Raw genomic sequence first — 17,915 nt, 5'->3', positions numbered from 1 at the left:
AATTCATAGTCTGTCAATAAATGTAAAATACATGTCTACCACTATCCAGTTGGCTAATACAAGCAAATTTATCTCAGTACATCCCCATCTTATGTTCAATATAATAAAACACATGCCTTACCTTTCTTCAACTTATAAATTCCACAAAAACAATGCTCTCAAGGCTTCTTTGAATTAATGGCTGCCAAGGCAGACCCATAGGCAGCATCACCTCTTGAGTCTAGTGAGACAGGTAGATCATACATTTCTTCTAGCTCTTGCAGTAGAATAGGATTCCTGGCAAGGGCTGAACCGCCCCCAATTATACTTGTAATGCCATTTTCAACGAGGATCGAGCGTGGCATCATGCTACGGAGCAGTAGTGTTAGTCTTTAAATTACCTGTATACACACAAAAATTAATGTTTTAACCCCTAAACTGTCAGCAGCCTCCAAATTGAGAGGCACTCCTGTGTCAGCATTTTTGAAACAAAAAAAAATTAATCTAACATGTTAGAGAATCTTTTCATAAAGGTAATAGGACAAAAATATAAAATCTGATGCAATATTCATAGAATTATGGAGGCACAAAGTTGAAGTTCGGGGAACACTAAGCAACGTCATAATAATAATAGTAATAATATGTTATAACCTTTATATTATAATAATAAGGTAGTAGGTTGGTAGACAGCAACCACCCAGGGAGGTACTACCGTCCTGCCAAGTGAGTGTAAAACGAAAGCCTGTAATTGTTTTACATGATGGTAGGATTGCTGGTGTCTTTTGTCTGTCTCATAAATATGCAAGATTACAGGCATGTCTTGCTACTTCTACTTACACTTGGGTCACACTGCACATACATGTACACATTTATTTATACACACTCATCTGAGTTTTCTTTGATTTTATCTTAATAGTTCTTGGTCTTATTACTTTTCCTTTTATATCCATGGGGAAGTGGAATAAGAATCTTTCCTGGGTAAGCCATGCATGTTGTAAAAGTCAACTAAAATGCCAGGAACAATGGGCTAGTAACCCCTTTTCCTGTAAAGATTACTAAAAAGAATAAGAAGAAGAAAATTGTCAAAGTGGGAAGTCTGAATGTGCGTGGATGTTGTGCAAATGATAAGAAAGAGATGATTGTGGATGTTATGAATGAGAAGAAACTGGATGTCCTGGCTTTAAGTGAAACAAAGCTGAAGGGGGTGGGAGAGTTTCAATGGAGAGGAATAAATGGGATTAGGTCAGGGGTTTCAAATAGAGTTAGAGCTAAAGAAGGAGTAGCAATAATGTTGAAGGGTAAGCTATGGCAGGAAAAGAGGGACTACAAATGTATAAATTCAAGGATTATGTGGAGTAAAATAAAGATTGGATGTGAAAAGTGGGTTATAGTAAGCGTGTATGCACCTGGAGAAGAGAGAAGTATCGAGGAGAGAGAGAGATTCTGGGAAATGTTGAGTGAATGCATGGGGAGTTTTGAATCAAGTGTGAGAGTAATGGTGGTTGGGGATTTCAATGCTAAAGTGGGTAAAAATGTTATGGAGGGAGTAGTAGGTAAATTTGGGGTGCCAGGGGTAAATGTCTTTAATTGAGCTATGTGTAATGAAAGTAGTTTGTTAGATTATGTATTGGTGGATAAAAGGTTGATGGGTAGGCTCCAGGATGTACATGTTTATAGAGGGGCAACTGATATATCGGATCATTATTTAGTTGTAGCTACAGTTAGAGTAAGAGGTAGATGGGAAAAGAGGAAGGTGGCAACAACAAGTAAGAGGGAGGTGAAAGTGTATAAACTAAGGGAGGAGGAAGTTCGGGCGAGATATAAGCGACTATTGGCAGAAAGGTGGGCTAGTGCAAAGATGAGTAGTGCGGGGGTTGAAGAGGGTTGGAATAGTTTTAAAAATGCAGTATTAGAATGTGGGGCAGAAGCTTGTGGTTATAGGAGGGTGGGGGCAGGAGGAAAGAGGAGTGATTGGTGGAATGATGAAGTAAAGGGTGTGATAAAAGAGAAAAAGGTAGCTTATAAGAGGTTTTTACAAAGCAGAAGTGTTATAAGAAGAGCAGAGTATATGGAGAGTAAAAGAAAGGTGAAGAGAGTGGTGAGAGAGTGCAAAAGGAGAGCAGATGATAGAGTGGGAGAGGCACTGTCAAGAAATTTTAATGAAAATAAGAAAAAATTTTGGAGGGAGTTAAACAAGTTAAGAAAGCCTAGGGAAAGTATGGATTTGTCAGTTAAAAACAGAGTAGGGGAGTTAGTAAATGGGGAGAGGGAGGTATTAGGTAGATGGCGAGAATATTTTGAGGAACTTTTAAATGTTGAGGAAGAAAGGGAGACTGTAATTTCATGCACTGGTCAAGGAGGTATACCATCTTTTAGGAGTGAAGAAAAGCAGAATGTAAGTGTGGTGGAGGTAAGTGAGGCATTACGTAGAATGAAAGGGGGTAAAGCAGCTGGAACTGATGGGATCATGACAGAAATGTTAAAAGCTGGGGGTATATAGTGTTGGAGTGGTTGGTACTTTTGTTTAATAAATGTATGAAAGAGGGGAAGGTACCTAGGGATTGGCGGAGAGCATGTATAGTCCCTTTATATAAAGGGAAAGGGGACAAAAGAGATTGTAAAAATTATAGAGGAATAAGTTTACTGAGTATACCAGGAAAAGTATATGGTAGGGTTATAACTGAAAGAATTAGAGGTAAGACAGAATGTAGGATTGTGGATGAGCAGGGAGGCTTCAGAGTGTGTAGGGGATGTGTAGATCAAGTGTTTACATTGAAGCATATATGTGAACAGTATTTAGATAAAGGTAGGGAAGTTTTTATTGCATTTATGGATTTAGAAAAGGCATATGATAGAGTGGATAGAGGAGCAATGTGGCAGATGTTTCAAGTATATGGAATAGGTGGTAAGTTACTAAATGCTGTAAAGAGCTTTTATGAGGATAGTGGAGAATACTTCCCGGTAAAAGTAGGTCTTAGACAGGGATGTGTAATGTCACCATGGTTGTTTAATATATTTATAGATGGGGTTGTAAAGGAAGTAAATGCTAGGGTGTTCGGGAGAGGGGTGGGATTAAATTATGGGGAATCAAATTCAAAATGGGAATTGACACAGTTACTTTTTGCTGATGATACTGTGCTTATGGGAGATTCTAAAGAAAAATTGCAAAGGTTAGTGGATGAGTTTGAGAATGTGTGTAAAGGTAGAAAGTTGAAAGTGAACATAGAAAAGAGTAAGGTGATGAGGGTATCAAATGATTTAGATAAAGAAAAATTGGATATCAAATTGGGGAGGAGGAGTATGGAAGAAGTGAATGTTTTCAGATACTTGGGAGTTGATGTGTCGGCGGATGGATTTATGAAGGATGAGGTTAATCATAGAATTGATGAGGGAAAAAAGGTGAGTGGTGCGTTGAGGTATATGTGGAGTCAAAAAACGTTATCTATGGAGGCAAAGAAGGCAATGTATGAAAGTATAGTAGTACCAACACTCTTAGATGGATGTGAAGCTTGGGTGGTAAATGCAGCAGCGAGGAGACTCTTGGAGGCAGTGGAGATGTCCTGTCTAAGGGCAATGTGTGATGTAAATATTATGCAGAAAATACGGAGTGTGGAAATTAGGAGAAGGTGTGGAGTTAATAAAAACATTAGTCAGAGGGCAGAAGAGGGGTTGTTGAGGTGGTTTGGTCATTTAGAGAGAATGGATCAAAGTAGAATAACATGGAAAGCATATAAATCTATAGGGGAAGGAAGGAGGGGTACGGGTCGTCCTCGAAAGAGTTGGAAAGAGGGGGTAAAGGAGGTTTTGTGGGCGAGGGGCTTGGACTTCCAGCAAGCATGCATGAGCGTGTTAGATAGGAGTGAATGGAGACGAATGATACTTGGGACCTGACGATCTGTTGGAGTGTGAGCAGGTTAATATTTAGTGAAGGGATTCAGGGAAACCGGTTTTTTCATATAGTCGGACTTGAGTCCTGGAAATGGGAAGTACAATGCCTGCACTTTAAAGGAGGGGTTTGGGATATTGGCAGTTTGGAGGGATATGTTGTGTATCTTTATATGTATATGCTTCTAAACTGTTGTATTCTGAGCACCTCTGCAAAAACAGTGATAATGTGTGAGTGTGGTGAAAGTATTGAATGATGATGAAAGTATTTTCTTTTTGGGGATTTTCTTTCTTTTTTGGGTCACCCTGCCTCGGTGGGAGACGGCCGACTTGTTGAAAGAAAAAAAAAAAATAAAGGTAAAAGGATCCCAATGGAAATAAGTCACTCTGTCTGACTTTTTAGGGTTATCCCAGGTTCTCTACACATATGCTGCTATGAATGATAACCTATGTAATTGTATTTGTGTATATCTGAATAACCTTACTTATCAATTTTGCCCATTTAAGGCTCAAAAATGACCCAGTTCCTAGCTATTTCATTATCATGCCTTCCAATTTACCCAAAGTTCACAGAAACTGCCCACTCAACAATCATAACATTATTAAGCACCTGGAAGTGGGTAATTTATCCAATTGTACACTATTTTGAACAATTTTAAATTAAAAACAGTCCAAAGCAAACAGAGTAGATATTCCAGCCAATAAAGCAGCCTTTCCCTTTTTTTTTTTTTTTAATACATTGGCCATCTCCCATCAAGGTAAGGTGACCAAAAAGAAGAAGAAACATATTCACCATCACTCAATATCACTGTCTTGCCAGAGGAATGCCTACACCACAGCTCAGATGCCCCACCTCTTCTTCAGGGTGCAGGCACTGTACTCCCCACGTCCGGAATTCAAGCCTGGGTTTCCCTGAATCCCTTTACAAATGTTACCTTGCTCTCACTCTCAAGTCATAAAACCACCTGCCCCCAAACCAGTCACTCTTATCTAATAACAGTTGCCCTCCGTACTGAATCCATCAACACACAAAATTAGTTTTCCTAATTATGCTAATAAACCATAATCAAGAATGCTTGGTCATGGTTTAAGCCATCCCAATAACTGAAGCAAACTTATTAAAAAAAAAAATCATAAAACAGATCAGGGTGGTCTGAAAAATCACTCAAACGCTACAATTTCTTGCAAATTTTATGCTTATTTCAGGCCACTTTGGTTTTTAAACAAACCCAAATCTTGTCCATTACACTAATATATATCCTAGTCTATACACTGGCACCAAGAAACAGCCAATAAAACCATTAAAATCATCCTAAAAGTTGCCCCAAAGGTGATATTTTAACCTAGGCACAGAGTCAGATGTGTTGTTGTTCCCATCATGCAGTGTAAGGCAGGATTTTTTTTATACAGTGCACACCCACTGCACAGACTCATTTTTTCATGTCTATACCAAATTTACCACTAAACCAAATTTGAGAGCGCAATGATTTATGCCTAAATCCATGACACCAACAGTGATCCCACTAATGTAGATTTACTTGACCAACAACTTAAGAGTTAAGAGTTGCATTTGTTAATGTTTGTTATAAAAAGTTGAAACTAAGTAGTAGGTTGGTAGACAGCAACCACCCAGGGAGGTACTACCATCCTGTCAAGTGAGGGTAAAATGAAAGCTTGTAATTGTTTTACATGATGGTAGGATTGCTGGTGTCTTTTTTCTGTCTCATATACATGCAAGATTTCAGGTACATCTTGCTACTTCTCCTTACACTTAGGTCATACTACACATACATGTACAAGCACATATATACACACCCCTCAGGATTTTCTTCTATCTTCTTACTATTTCTTGTTCTTCTTTATTTTAGCTTATCTCCATGGGGAAGTGGAACAGAATTCTTCCTCCATAAGCCATGCATGTTATAAGAGGCGACTAAAGTGCCGGGAGCAAGGGGCTAGCAACCCCTTCTTCCGTATATATAAATTTAAAAGGAGAAACTTTCGTTTTTTTCCTTTTGGGCCACCCAGCCTCGGTGGAATATGGTCAGTTTGTTGAAAGAAGAAAAAGTTGAAAAAAACAGAAAAGATTATGGTATTATATCACAATACTACACATATTGTATGAAAAAGAAAAACTGAATAACAACTTATGAAATCCATCACTCAACCAGAATTCCTACTTTTCAGTTCAGATACCATCCTACTTACGACCGAGTTCGGTTCCGAGAAACCGGTCGTAAGTCGAACTTTACTACTGAATATCAACAAAACATTTTTGTAATGGCTTTATTTTATTGTTTTATTTTGGTATTTCATGTTTTACTTTACTTTTTATGTTGTTAGTACTGTATTTTATACTGTAAGGTTTAGGATAAACACTGCGTACAACACAAATACACCTACCATCCGACTTACGACCGAGTTCGGTTCCGAGAAACCGGTCGTAAGTCGAAATGGTCGTAAGTCGAACTTTACTACTGAATATCAACAAAACATTTTTGTAATGACTTTATTTTATTGTTTTATTTTGGTATTTCATGTTTTACTTTACTTTTTATGTTGTTAGTACTGTATTTTATACTGTAAGGTTTAGGATAAACACTGTGTGCAACACAAATAGTTGTTTATTTCCCAGAAATTTGGCATAAAAAACACGGTCGTAAGTCGAGTGGTCGTAAGTCGAGCAGGTCGTACGTCGGATGGTAGGTGTATAAGAAATTATGTTTTAATATGAGAAATGCTTTTCAATTGTTATAAATAAAATATTCATTTGAATATTTCTTTTCCGAATGAAGCAAATATGGCCTTTACATATAGTACATATAGTATGGGATATGATGGTGAGGTGTAGTCTTGACCTGTTATATGCCTTCCTTTGATGTACTATTGTATTTTCAGTTCCTTGATAATGTGAGAAGTCATGAAAGCACATGGAATTTCACTATTCTTTCACAGTGGTTGCTTTGCATATAGTACAGTATTATTAAATTCCCGGGAGAGCACTAAATTTGAAGGGGCCATACAGTACCAGGGAAATTTGAGACATCAGATTAAGGCACCTCCCTTTAACCCTTTCAGAGTCCAGACCCCAATCTGAAACTTGTTCACAGGGTCAAAAAAAAAAAATTATTCTTGTGAACTTGAAGAATCTTTTTCTGAAGGTAATGACACCAAAAGTATGAAATTTGATGAAAAACTTAGAGAATTATGCTCTCTCAAACTTAGCAGTCTCAGTGATATTTACACACTGGCAATTTTGCCCACTTTGAGTCCTATTTTAGACGAATTCCATTGTTCCAGTCAACCAAACTCTTATCTATTTCACTGGTATGCCTTCCATTCTATCAACTGAGCATATGAAACTGCCCATTTAACTATTTCAATTACCCAATAAATTGATCAGAAATCAGTAATTTGGTCAATTTCACAAAATTAAAAAATTCCCAGTTTCAAAACAGGGTTCAGAATAAACAATGTACACATTCCTGACACTAAAACAACATTCCCTCTGTTCATTAGTTACATCCCCAGGCCTCTCCTATATTACACTTGCTTTCCATTTTCAATTTTTATTCACAAACACACAGAAAAAAAAAAAAGATTTACTATTATGCAGACTACTGCATTATTGTAATAATTGTATAAATAATGTCAGTGCATTCGTGGCCTTGTATCAGAATGACCAGATGGAAGCATATTGGACGAGTGATGTGATCTGTGTCCTCTGGAGTATCTGCAAAAATCAAATATTTCCATTTCTTTGACCTCACTTTCAAGTTACTTCCAGTCCTGAAACCACTCAAAATCATCTCTATTTCGTAATATATCTTCCATTCTGTCCATTGATACCAAGAAACTGAGAATAAAACCATAAAAATGAGCTGAAAATACACTGCAAAGTTGCTATTTTAAGCCATACACACGGTCACAGTTTTGTTTTCCATCATGCACCGCGTGGGGCAGGATTTTTTTTTTTATATGGTGCACACCCACTGCATAGACCCATTCTTTCATATCTACACTAAAATTTACCACTCAGCTTTTCTGAATGAGTTGAGCTCATCACGTAGTTCTACAGCAAGAACCCTGAGCCCAAAGCCATAGTAGTACTATGGAAAGCACCCTGAGCTCAAAGCCATAGTACTATGGCAAGGACCTTGAGCTCAAAGTCATATTACTATACCTGGAGAGGGTTTTGGGGGGTCAATGCCTCCATGGCCCAGTCTGTGACCAGGCCTCATGGTGGATCAGGGCCTGATCAACCAGACTGTTACTGTGTTGGCCGCGCGCAACCTGACATACGAACCACAGCCTGGCTGGTCAGGTACTGACTTTAGGTGTCTGTCCAGTGCCTTCTTGAAAACAGCATACAAAAGATAATTCCTCTTATGTATACTGGTAGGCAGGTGAACAGTCTTGGGCCCTGACACTTATTGTATTGTCTCTTATTGTGCTAGTGGAGCCCCTGCTTTTCATTGGGGGGATGTTGCATCATGTGCCAAGTCTTTTACTTACACAGGGAGTGATTTTCATGTGCAAGTTTGGTATTAATCCCTCTAGGATTTTCCAAGTGTATATAATCATGTATCTTTCCCACCTGCATTCTAGGGAGTAGAGGTTAAGGAACTTTAAGAGTTCCCAGTAAATGAGGTTATTTTTATCACACTTATGTGTGCCGTAAAGGTTCTCCAAACATTTTATGGCAAGGACCTTGAGCACAAAGCCACAGTACTATGGCAAGGACCTTGAAAGGGTTAAGAAGTACAGTGTATAGTACAGTATTTCCTAATATATTAAAACTTTACTGTCCAGCCATTGTCCTTTTGTCCCATCTACCTCTTACTCTAACTGTATCTACAACTAAATAATGATCTGATATACCTGTTGCCTCTCTATAAACATGTACATCCTGAAGCCTACCCATCAACCTTTTATCCACCAATACATAATCTAACAAACTACTTTCATTACATGCTATATCATTCCTTGTATACTTATTTATCCTCTTTTTCATAAAATATGTATTACTTATTACCAAACCTCTTTCTACACATAGCTCAATTACAGGCTCCCTATTTTCATTACCCCTGGCACCTCAAATTTACCTACTACTCCCTCCACAACATTTTTACCCACTTTAGCATTGAGATCCCCAACCAAAAGTACTCTCTCACTTGGTTCAAAACTCCCCATGCACTCACTCAACATTTTCCAAAATCTCTCTCTCTCTCCTCTACACTTTTCTCTTCTCCAAGTGCCTAAACACTTACCATAACCCACTTTTCACATCCAACCCTTATTTTACACCACATAATCTTTGAATTTATACCTTTACATTCCCTCTTTTCCTGCCATAACTTATCCTTCAACATTATTGCTACTCCTTCTTTAGCTCTAACTCTATTTGAAACCCCTGACATAATCCCCACTGAAATTCTCCTATCCCCTTCATCTTTGTTTCACTTAAAGCCAGGACATCCAGCTTTTTCTCATTCATAACATCCACAACCATCTCTTTCTTATCATTTGCACAACAACCACGTACATTCAAACATCCCAGTTTGACGGTTTTTCTTCTTTTTCTTTTTAGTAAGCAATACGGGAAAAGGGGTTACTAGCCCATTGTTCCCGGCATTTTAGTTGGCTTTTACAACACACATGGCTTATGAAGGAAAGATTTTTATTCCACTTCCCCGTGGATATGAAATGAAAAGCACTAAGAAAAAGAACTATTAAGATAAAATCAAAGAAAACTCAGATGAGTGTGTATGTACATAAAAGTGTACATGTATGTGTAGTGTGACCTAAGTGTAAGTAGAAATAGCAAGACATACCTGAAATCTTGCATGTTTATGAGACAGAAAAAAAGACACCAGCAATCCTACCATCATGTCAAACAAATACAGGCTTCCTTTTTACACTCACTTGGTAGGACGGTAGTACCTCCCCGAATGGCTGCTGTCTACCAACCTACTATTATTATTATTTTTTTTTTTTCAACAAGTCGGCCGTCTCCCACCGAGGCAGGGTGACCCAAAAAAGAAAGAAAATCCCCAAAAAGAAAATACTTTCATCATCATTCAACACTTTCACCACACTCGCACATTATCACTGTTTTTGCAGAGGTGCTCAGAATACAACAGTCTAGAAGCATACACATATAAAGATACACAACATATCCCTCCAAACTGCCAATATCCCAAACCCCTCCTTTAAAGTGCAGGCATTGTACTTCCCATTTCCAGGACTCAAGTCCGACTATATGAAAATAACCAGTTTCCCTGAATTTTTTTTTTTTTTATTATCACACTGGCCGATTCCCACCAAGGCAGGGTGGCCCGAAAAAGAAAAACTTTCACCATCATTCACTCCATCACTGTCTTGCCAGAAGGGTGCTTTACACTACAGTTTTTAAACTGCAACATTAACACCCCTCCTTCAGAGTGCAGGCACTGTACTTCCCATCTCCAGGACTCAAGTCCGGCCTGCCGGTTTCCCTGAATCCCTTCATAAATGTTACTTTGCTCACACTCCAACAGCACGTCAAGTATTAAAAACCATTTGTCTCCATTCACTCCTATCAAACACGCTCACGCATGCCTGCTGGAAGTCCAAGCCCCTCGCACACAAAACCTCCTTTACCCCCTCCCTCCAACCCTTCCTAGGCCGACCCCTACCCCGCCTTCCTTCCACTACAGACTGATACACTCTTGAAGTTATTCTGTTTCGCTCCATTCTCTCTACATGTCCGAACCACCTCAACAACCCTTCCTCAGCCCTCTGGACAACAGTTTTGGTAATCCCGCACCTCCTCCTAACTTCCAAACTACGAATTCTCTGCATTATATTCACACCACACATTGCCCTCAGACATGACATCTCCACTGCCTCCAGCCTTCTCCTCGCTGCAACATTCATCACCCATGCTTCACACCCATATAAGAGCGTTGGTAAAACTATACTCTCATACATTCCCCTCTTTGCCTCCAAGGACAAAGTTCTCTGTCTCCACAGACTCCTAAGTGCACCACTCACTCTTTTTCCCTCATCAATTCTATGATTCACCTCATCTTTCATAGACCCATCCGCTGACACGTCCACTCCCAAATATCTGAATACGTTCACCTCCTCCATACTCTCTCCCTCCAATCTGATATTCAATCTTTCATCACCTAATCTTTTTGTTATCCTCATAACCTTACTCTTTCCTGTATTCACCTTTAATTTTCTTCTTTTGCACACCCTACCAAATTCATCCACCAATCTCTGCAGCTTCTCTTCAGAATCTCCCAAGAGCACAGTGTCATCAGCAAAGAGCAGCTGTGACAACTCCCACCCTGTGTGTGATTCTTTATCTTTTAACTCCACGCCTCTTGCCAAGACCCTCGCATTTACTTCTCTTACAACCCCATCTATAAATATATTAAACAACCACGGTGACATCACACATCCTTGTCTAAGGCCTACTTTTACTGGGAAAAAATTTCCCTCTTTTCTACATACTCTAACTTGAGCCTCACTATCCTTGTAAAAACTCTTCACTGCTTTCAGTAACCTACCTCCTACACCATACACTTGCAACATCTGCCACATTGCCCCCCTATCCACCCTGTCATACGCCTTTTCCAAATCCATAAATGCCACAAAGACCTCTTTAGCCTTATCTAAATACTGTTCACTTATATGTTTCACTGTAAACACCTGGTCCACACACCCCCTACCTTTCCTAAAGCCTCCTTGTTCATCTGCTATCCTATTCTCCGTCTTACTCTTAATTCTTTCAATTATAACTCTACCATACACTTTACCAGGTACACTCAACAGACTTATCCCCCTGAATTCCCTGAATCCCTTCACTAAATATTACCCTGCTCACACTCCAACAGATCGTCAGGTCCCAAGTACCATTCGTCTCCATTCACTCCTATCTAACATGCTCACGCACGCTTGCTGGAAGTCCAAGCCCCTTGCCCACAAAACCTCCTTTACCCCCTCTCTCCAACCCTTTCGAGGACGACCCCTACCCCGCCTTCCTTTCCCTATAGATTTATATGCTTTCCATGTCATTCTACTTTGATCCTTTCTCTCTAAATGACCAAACCACCTCAACAACCCCTCTTCTGCCCTCTGACTAATACTTTTATTAACTCCACACCTTTTCCTAATTTCCACACTCCAAATTTTCTGCATAATATTTACACCACACATTGCCCTTAAACAGGACATCTCCACTGCCTCCAACTGTCTCCTCGCTGCTGCATTTACCACCCAAGCTTCACACCCATATAAGAGTGTTGGTACTACTATACTTTCATACATTCCCTTCTTTGCCTCCATAGATAACGTTTTTTGACTCCACATATACCTCAACGCACCACTCACCTTTTTTCCCTCATTATTATTATTATTATTATTATTATTATGAATGGGGTCATCAGCCAAGAGCAACTGTGACAACTCTCACACTGTATCAAATTCTTTATCTTTTAATTCCACACCTCTCTCCAATACCCTAGCATTCACTTTTTTACAACTCAGTTTATAAATAAGTTATACATCTATGGTGACATCATATACAGTGGACCCCCGCATAACGATTACCTCCGAATGCGACCAATTATGTAAGTGTATTTATGTAAGTGCGTTTGTACGTGTATGTTTGGGGGTCTGAAATGGACTAATCTACTTCACAATATTTCTTATGGGAAAAAATTCGGTCAGTACTGGCACCTGAACATACTTCTGGAGTGAAAAAATATCGTTAACCGGGGGTCCACTGTACTCCTGTCTACAACTTACTTTTACTGAGCAATAATGTCCTTCTCTAATACATATCATTCTAACCTTAGCTTCATTATCCACATCCAAACAAAGAATAAGTAATGGTTAATGTGTGTCCTTTTTGGGGAGGGCTAACACCATTTTGGTGAGAAACAGCCAATATATTAAATGTTTAAATATTTTCCTGGGAACTAGAGGATTTATCTCTGACAACTGCCTCCAGAAGTTCTACTCTATACATGTTAAGACATCTCTGTGTAAGCTGCATCATACCTGTGTATGTTGGTTATGACTCCCTTACACAGTGAACGGGTAACTTTTCCCAGCGACACATTACCCAGGTCAATATTAGTTACGGAAGCATTTTCTTGTGGGGTGTGACGCTCTCCAAATATTAAAGGTTTAATAGCCAAAGAAGACTTGCTCTGTTGGTCTCCCCCAAGCTCAAGAACCCTCTGCCAGATTTTTGCTAAAATGAAAACAATACAGGAGTTAGTAAGAGGATATGGAAATATTTTAGATGCGGCTACCCAACCAAGGCAAGTAGTGATAACACAATACACTTAACTACTAGTACCATAGTAACATAGAAAAATAGCTTATACTGCACTCCAGTTGATTCATCATTATACATACTTTCTAAATGCATAAAATACATAATTTAAATTTGTAAAAAGCAAAAATTCAATTTCATAGACAAAATGCATTTTCATGTTAAATAAAAGACTACAAAATTTTCATGTTATTCACAAATGTAAATTTAATTACCTAGAGTATTTTTGCTTTTTGAGGTAACTTTTAGATCTTGGAGCCACCTTTTACTCGTCTTTTGACTGGTAATGTAGATATTCTCTAATGTTTGTCATCATAGCTACCTAGGAAACCATAATATATACAGTAGTTGAACTGGTATAGAAGCTATTTTACAATAAATTGATTTATGATATTTATGAAAAATAGAATGGGAAATCTTTTTAAATTATTCCAAATGTCTATGATCAACATTGCTAATTACATAATCAGCTGTCCAATTTTTTCTTGACGCTTACAATCACTACTATGGATGGGTATAAATGATGTTGAAACTTACATTGTGGAACCTGAAAGCCAAGATCAAGACTCCACTGCTGCAATGTTCGAACAAATGCTGCCAAAGCATTTCCACCATTTAGTGAAGCAGCAACAGCCAAGTAAGAGTTGTCAAAGAAGGGAAAGTACTCAATTGGATGAGGGGTAGATGGTGGCTTCTCTGCTGGCACAAAGTCCTAATATGAAAGATAGCAGAATTTCATGGTCAAGATGCAATATTAGCCACATGATTCTTCAAAACACTATTAAAAATAAAAAAAATTTTTGTTACCTTTTAAATACTAAATAAAAGGACAATCCTAGCATTCACCCAGTATTTCCCTGCAATACTCCTCTCTAGTGACCATAACTAATGATTATGACTATCAACTGCATGGTCATTAGCATTAAAATTTAGCTCCTTTCTTCACTGAATGATATTTTTTTTATAAAATGTGCAGTAGCTTACTTTGCAAGGAAGTTTATAAAATAAACCAAAAACATTCAAAGCTTAACCTTTTCAAGGTCCACAGACCCTCTCAGAGACTTGTTCTCATTTTTTTTTTTTTTTAGATTTTGCCACCGAAGTGGCTAGTTTATTGTGCACCCCATATCCATCCTGTGGACGGTAGCGCGAGAGCATATGGATACACAAAAGGCCTAGGAACTAGGCCCCAAAGGGTTAACAGGAATACATATGGATTTATATCTACATATCTATAGTTCACTTATCTGTTACAAGCAAATTTAGGAAATTTGCTTAGTATATCTGGTATCTTATTTTCATTAATAAGATATCTTGACATGTCACATAGGTTATTATACTGTCTGTCTCTGTATTCCTCAATAAGTGGACAATTAAGCACATAGTGTTCAAGAGAGTGACCATATGCCTGATCACATAATTTACATTTAGTTTGATCATCATCTGTGTGTCTCCCAAACTGCCAGAAGTACTTGTAACCAAGCCTAAGCCTGGCCACTACAACATCAGTCAGTCTGTTCACATTGCAAGTTGCTCCATAAACATACTTATCTACGTTCATGTTATCATAGTGGGTTATAGATCTACTCAGGCTTCTAACTGCATTCCTATAACAATCATTTTCATTATTTACTTCTCTCCTAATATTATTCCTAATGCTAGACACAGTTATACCAAAGTTATATTCTACATTCTCCTTCTCGATACTCTTCTTGGCTAACATATCAACTTTATCATGAAGGAGTAATCCAATGTGTGATGGGATCCATAGCAATTGTACATTAATTCCTTTGTCCCTAATTTTTGAGTATCTATACCTGGCTTCCCCAATGAGCATGTTGTTGGAGTCATTATATGAGCCAAGAGCCTTCAATGATGACATAGAATCAGTAATGATGATAGAGTCAAGCTCAGTGTCATAGGTTAGCTTTAGCGCCATTAGGATTGCAAACAATTCAGTTTGCAGTGTAGACGCCCAGTTGTTAATTCTTATGCCTAACTCAACAAATTTATTATCGTTCTTAACTAGGGAGGTGGCAACAAGAGCAGATGCAGCCCTGCCAGAAGACTCCTGTTTAGATCCATCAGTGTATATAACTTGTGATAACTTATTACTACCAGCTAGGCGAAAAATTTCTTCTTGAGCAGTTGCTCTAACAAGAGATTTAAGGAAGGGATTACTAGCAATGAGCTTCTTGGGAGGGACTTGTAGGTATGTGATATTAAATGAACACATCTTCCATGGAGGGGTGAAATGCTCTTGTTGCCTACAGTGATACAGTTCATGCAGGTTATAAAACTTAATGCAATTGCACGTTTTCACAATCCATTTAGATCTGTGTGTATTTACCTCTAGACACTTGGTAAGATTCACTGTGACAGTGTCTGGTTCGTTTCTCAACATTCTAATACCGAGTACAGTGTTAATTTCAACAATCCTATCACTGATACTAGAAATACCAAGCTCCTTCCTCATGTTAAGAACTTTTGCAGATCTGGGACAGCCAAGAATAATCCTGAGAGCTTCATTTTGCATTAACTCCAAGGGTCGGAGAGAACTTTCTCTAGCTAATATCAACATGGGAGCAGCATAATCAATTAAGGACCTAACATAGGCTATGTACATCATTCTCACGATTCTCACATTAGCACCATAGTTGGGATTGTAGCCAGCAACAGCTTTGAGAGCATTTAGCCTAGCTTTACATTTCTTGTTTAGTTGTGGTATAGTGGATTTGTTAAAGGGTACATCTACACCAAGATATCTGTAAGTTTTAACGTAGCTAATGATTTCACCCTGCAAATAGATGGGTGGGGGATGTCGTTTGCTTGTTAATATCTTAGTTTTAGAGGAAGATATTATGAGGCCTAGTCGATTACAAATTGCTTGAACTTCATTAAGAATGGTATTCATCTTCTTATGCCCTGTTGTATGGATCATGATATCATCAGCATAGCTTATAGCTATATGTTTAGGTGAGGCAGGTAGAGCATTTAGGAGAGCATTAATCAGAATATTAAATAGCATGGGACTAAGAACTCCTCCCTGCGGTGTACCTAAAGACATTTCTTTAGAATCACTTCTGAAGCCTTGGTAAAGGACAGAGGATACTCTATTTGACAGGTATCCTATTATCCAGCAGAGTAAGCTACCACCAATATTCATTTTGGCTAGTTCATGTAGTATAATGGTTCTGTTCGCAATATCAAATGCAGATTTTAGATCAAGAAAAGTGGTAAAACTAGTAGAGGTGTGTGCAGTGAGAAAGGTGGAAATACAGTTCTGCACACTTTTACCTTTCATGAACCCATAGAGGTAGGGGGAAAGTTGATGTCTGATTCTGTAGTACAGTCTGTTAAGCATCATTCTTTCAAAAGTTTTACAAAGACAACTAGTTAAGGAGATCGGCCTAAATGTATCAGGCTGTTGGGGCTTAGGGATAGGCACAATGAGACTATTGGTCCAGGAAGTAGGAAGAACGCCCTCAATGTAACTGTTCTCAGGGTCCCCCAAATTTCAAAAAAAATAAATTATTTTTCTTATGAAAAGATAGAGAATCTTTTCTCGATGATAATGACACCAAAAGTATGAAATTTGATGGAAAACTTACGGAATTATGCTCTCATGAAGTTTGCGGTCTCGATGACGTTTACGCATCGGCGATTTTGCCCACTTTGAGCCCTATTTTCGGCCAATTCCAATGTACTAGTTGACAAAAATCATAACTATTTCGCTAGAATTCCATTTTTTCTATCGAATGAGTACAAGAAACCACCAATTTACCGATTTCAACTATCCAATAGAGTGGTCAGAATTTAGCAATTTTGCCAATTTCACACAAATTTCAAAAGATGCCAATTTCCAAACAGAGTCCAGAATAAACAAGAAAGACATTCCTGGCACTAAAATAACATTTCCTCTGTTCATTAGTCATGTCCCCAGGCCCCTCTTACATTTCTTTTGCTTTCCACTTTGAATTTTTATTCTCACAAAAAAATAAGATTTACTGTTATGCAGACTACTGCATTAGTTTAGAAATGCTATAAATAATATCGGCGCACTTGTGAAAGAACATCAGACTCACCAGTTGACATGTATTGAACGCTTAGCATGATTTGTTTACTTTTGACCTTTGGTAAAAATCGAACATTTCTGCTACTTTGAGCTCAATTTCAAGGTACTTTTCATTGTAAAACCAGTCAAAATCATCTCAATTTCTGTAATATATCTTCCATTCTATACAATGAGACCAGGAAAACTAGAATACAACAATAAATACCATATGAAAATATAGTGCAAAGTCGCTGTTTTAATCCAAAAACACGGTCAAAGTTTTTTTTTTCTCATTACGCACTGTGGGCTGCAGGATTTTTTTTATACTGCGCACACTGACCACATAGACCCATTCTTTCATATGTAGGCCTACCAGCTTTCTCTCACTAGATTTGAAGGCTCTAGAATTTAAGAGTACTAGTACGTCATGGACACTGACGCGTAAGCCATACTAGTATGGCCGAAACCCTGAAAGGGTTAAGAGACCATGGTTACCAGTGAACCACTATCTATACCTGGAGAGTATACCTGTCATTCTTAAAGCCAAAGAGACCACGGTTACAAGTGAACCAAACACTTGATATATCCACTGTCATTCCTTCCTTAACAAAGAGCATTAGGTAACTGTAAAATAAAAAGTAACCTTCAGATTTATGAATTGTA

At 38.3% G+C, this 17,915-nt stretch overlaps 1 protein-coding gene across 8 annotated transcripts in view; it reads right to left on the bottom strand.

Annotated features, from left to right (window-relative positions):
- The window catches only part of LOC128701306 (sedoheptulokinase), a 116,503-nt gene that overhangs the window by 8,806 nt on the left and 89,782 nt on the right, over positions 1-17,915 (bottom strand). For all 8 annotated transcript variants that reach the window (XR_011394024.1, XM_070100395.1, XM_070100391.1 and 5 more), the window contains 3 exons: positions 13,736-13,910; positions 12,919-13,114; positions 122-348 (listed from right to left, as the gene is read on the bottom strand). Coding sequence is in view for 7 of the 8 variants with exons in the window: in XM_070100395.1 (XP_069956496.1) it covers positions 159-348; positions 12,919-13,114; positions 13,736-13,910 (561 nt within the window). In the remaining variant the exon portion in view is untranslated. The remainder of the gene's footprint in view (positions 1-121; positions 349-12,918; positions 13,115-13,735; positions 13,911-17,915) is intronic.

The sequence above is a fragment of the Cherax quadricarinatus genome, chromosome 72 (assembly GCF_038502225.1).
Source record: "Cherax quadricarinatus isolate ZL_2023a chromosome 72, ASM3850222v1, whole genome shotgun sequence".
Lineage (NCBI taxonomy): Eukaryota > Metazoa > Arthropoda > Malacostraca > Decapoda > Parastacidae > Cherax > Cherax quadricarinatus.
Note: the sequence above shows the minus strand (reverse complement) of the source record. Positions and strands in the feature narration are given on the sequence as shown.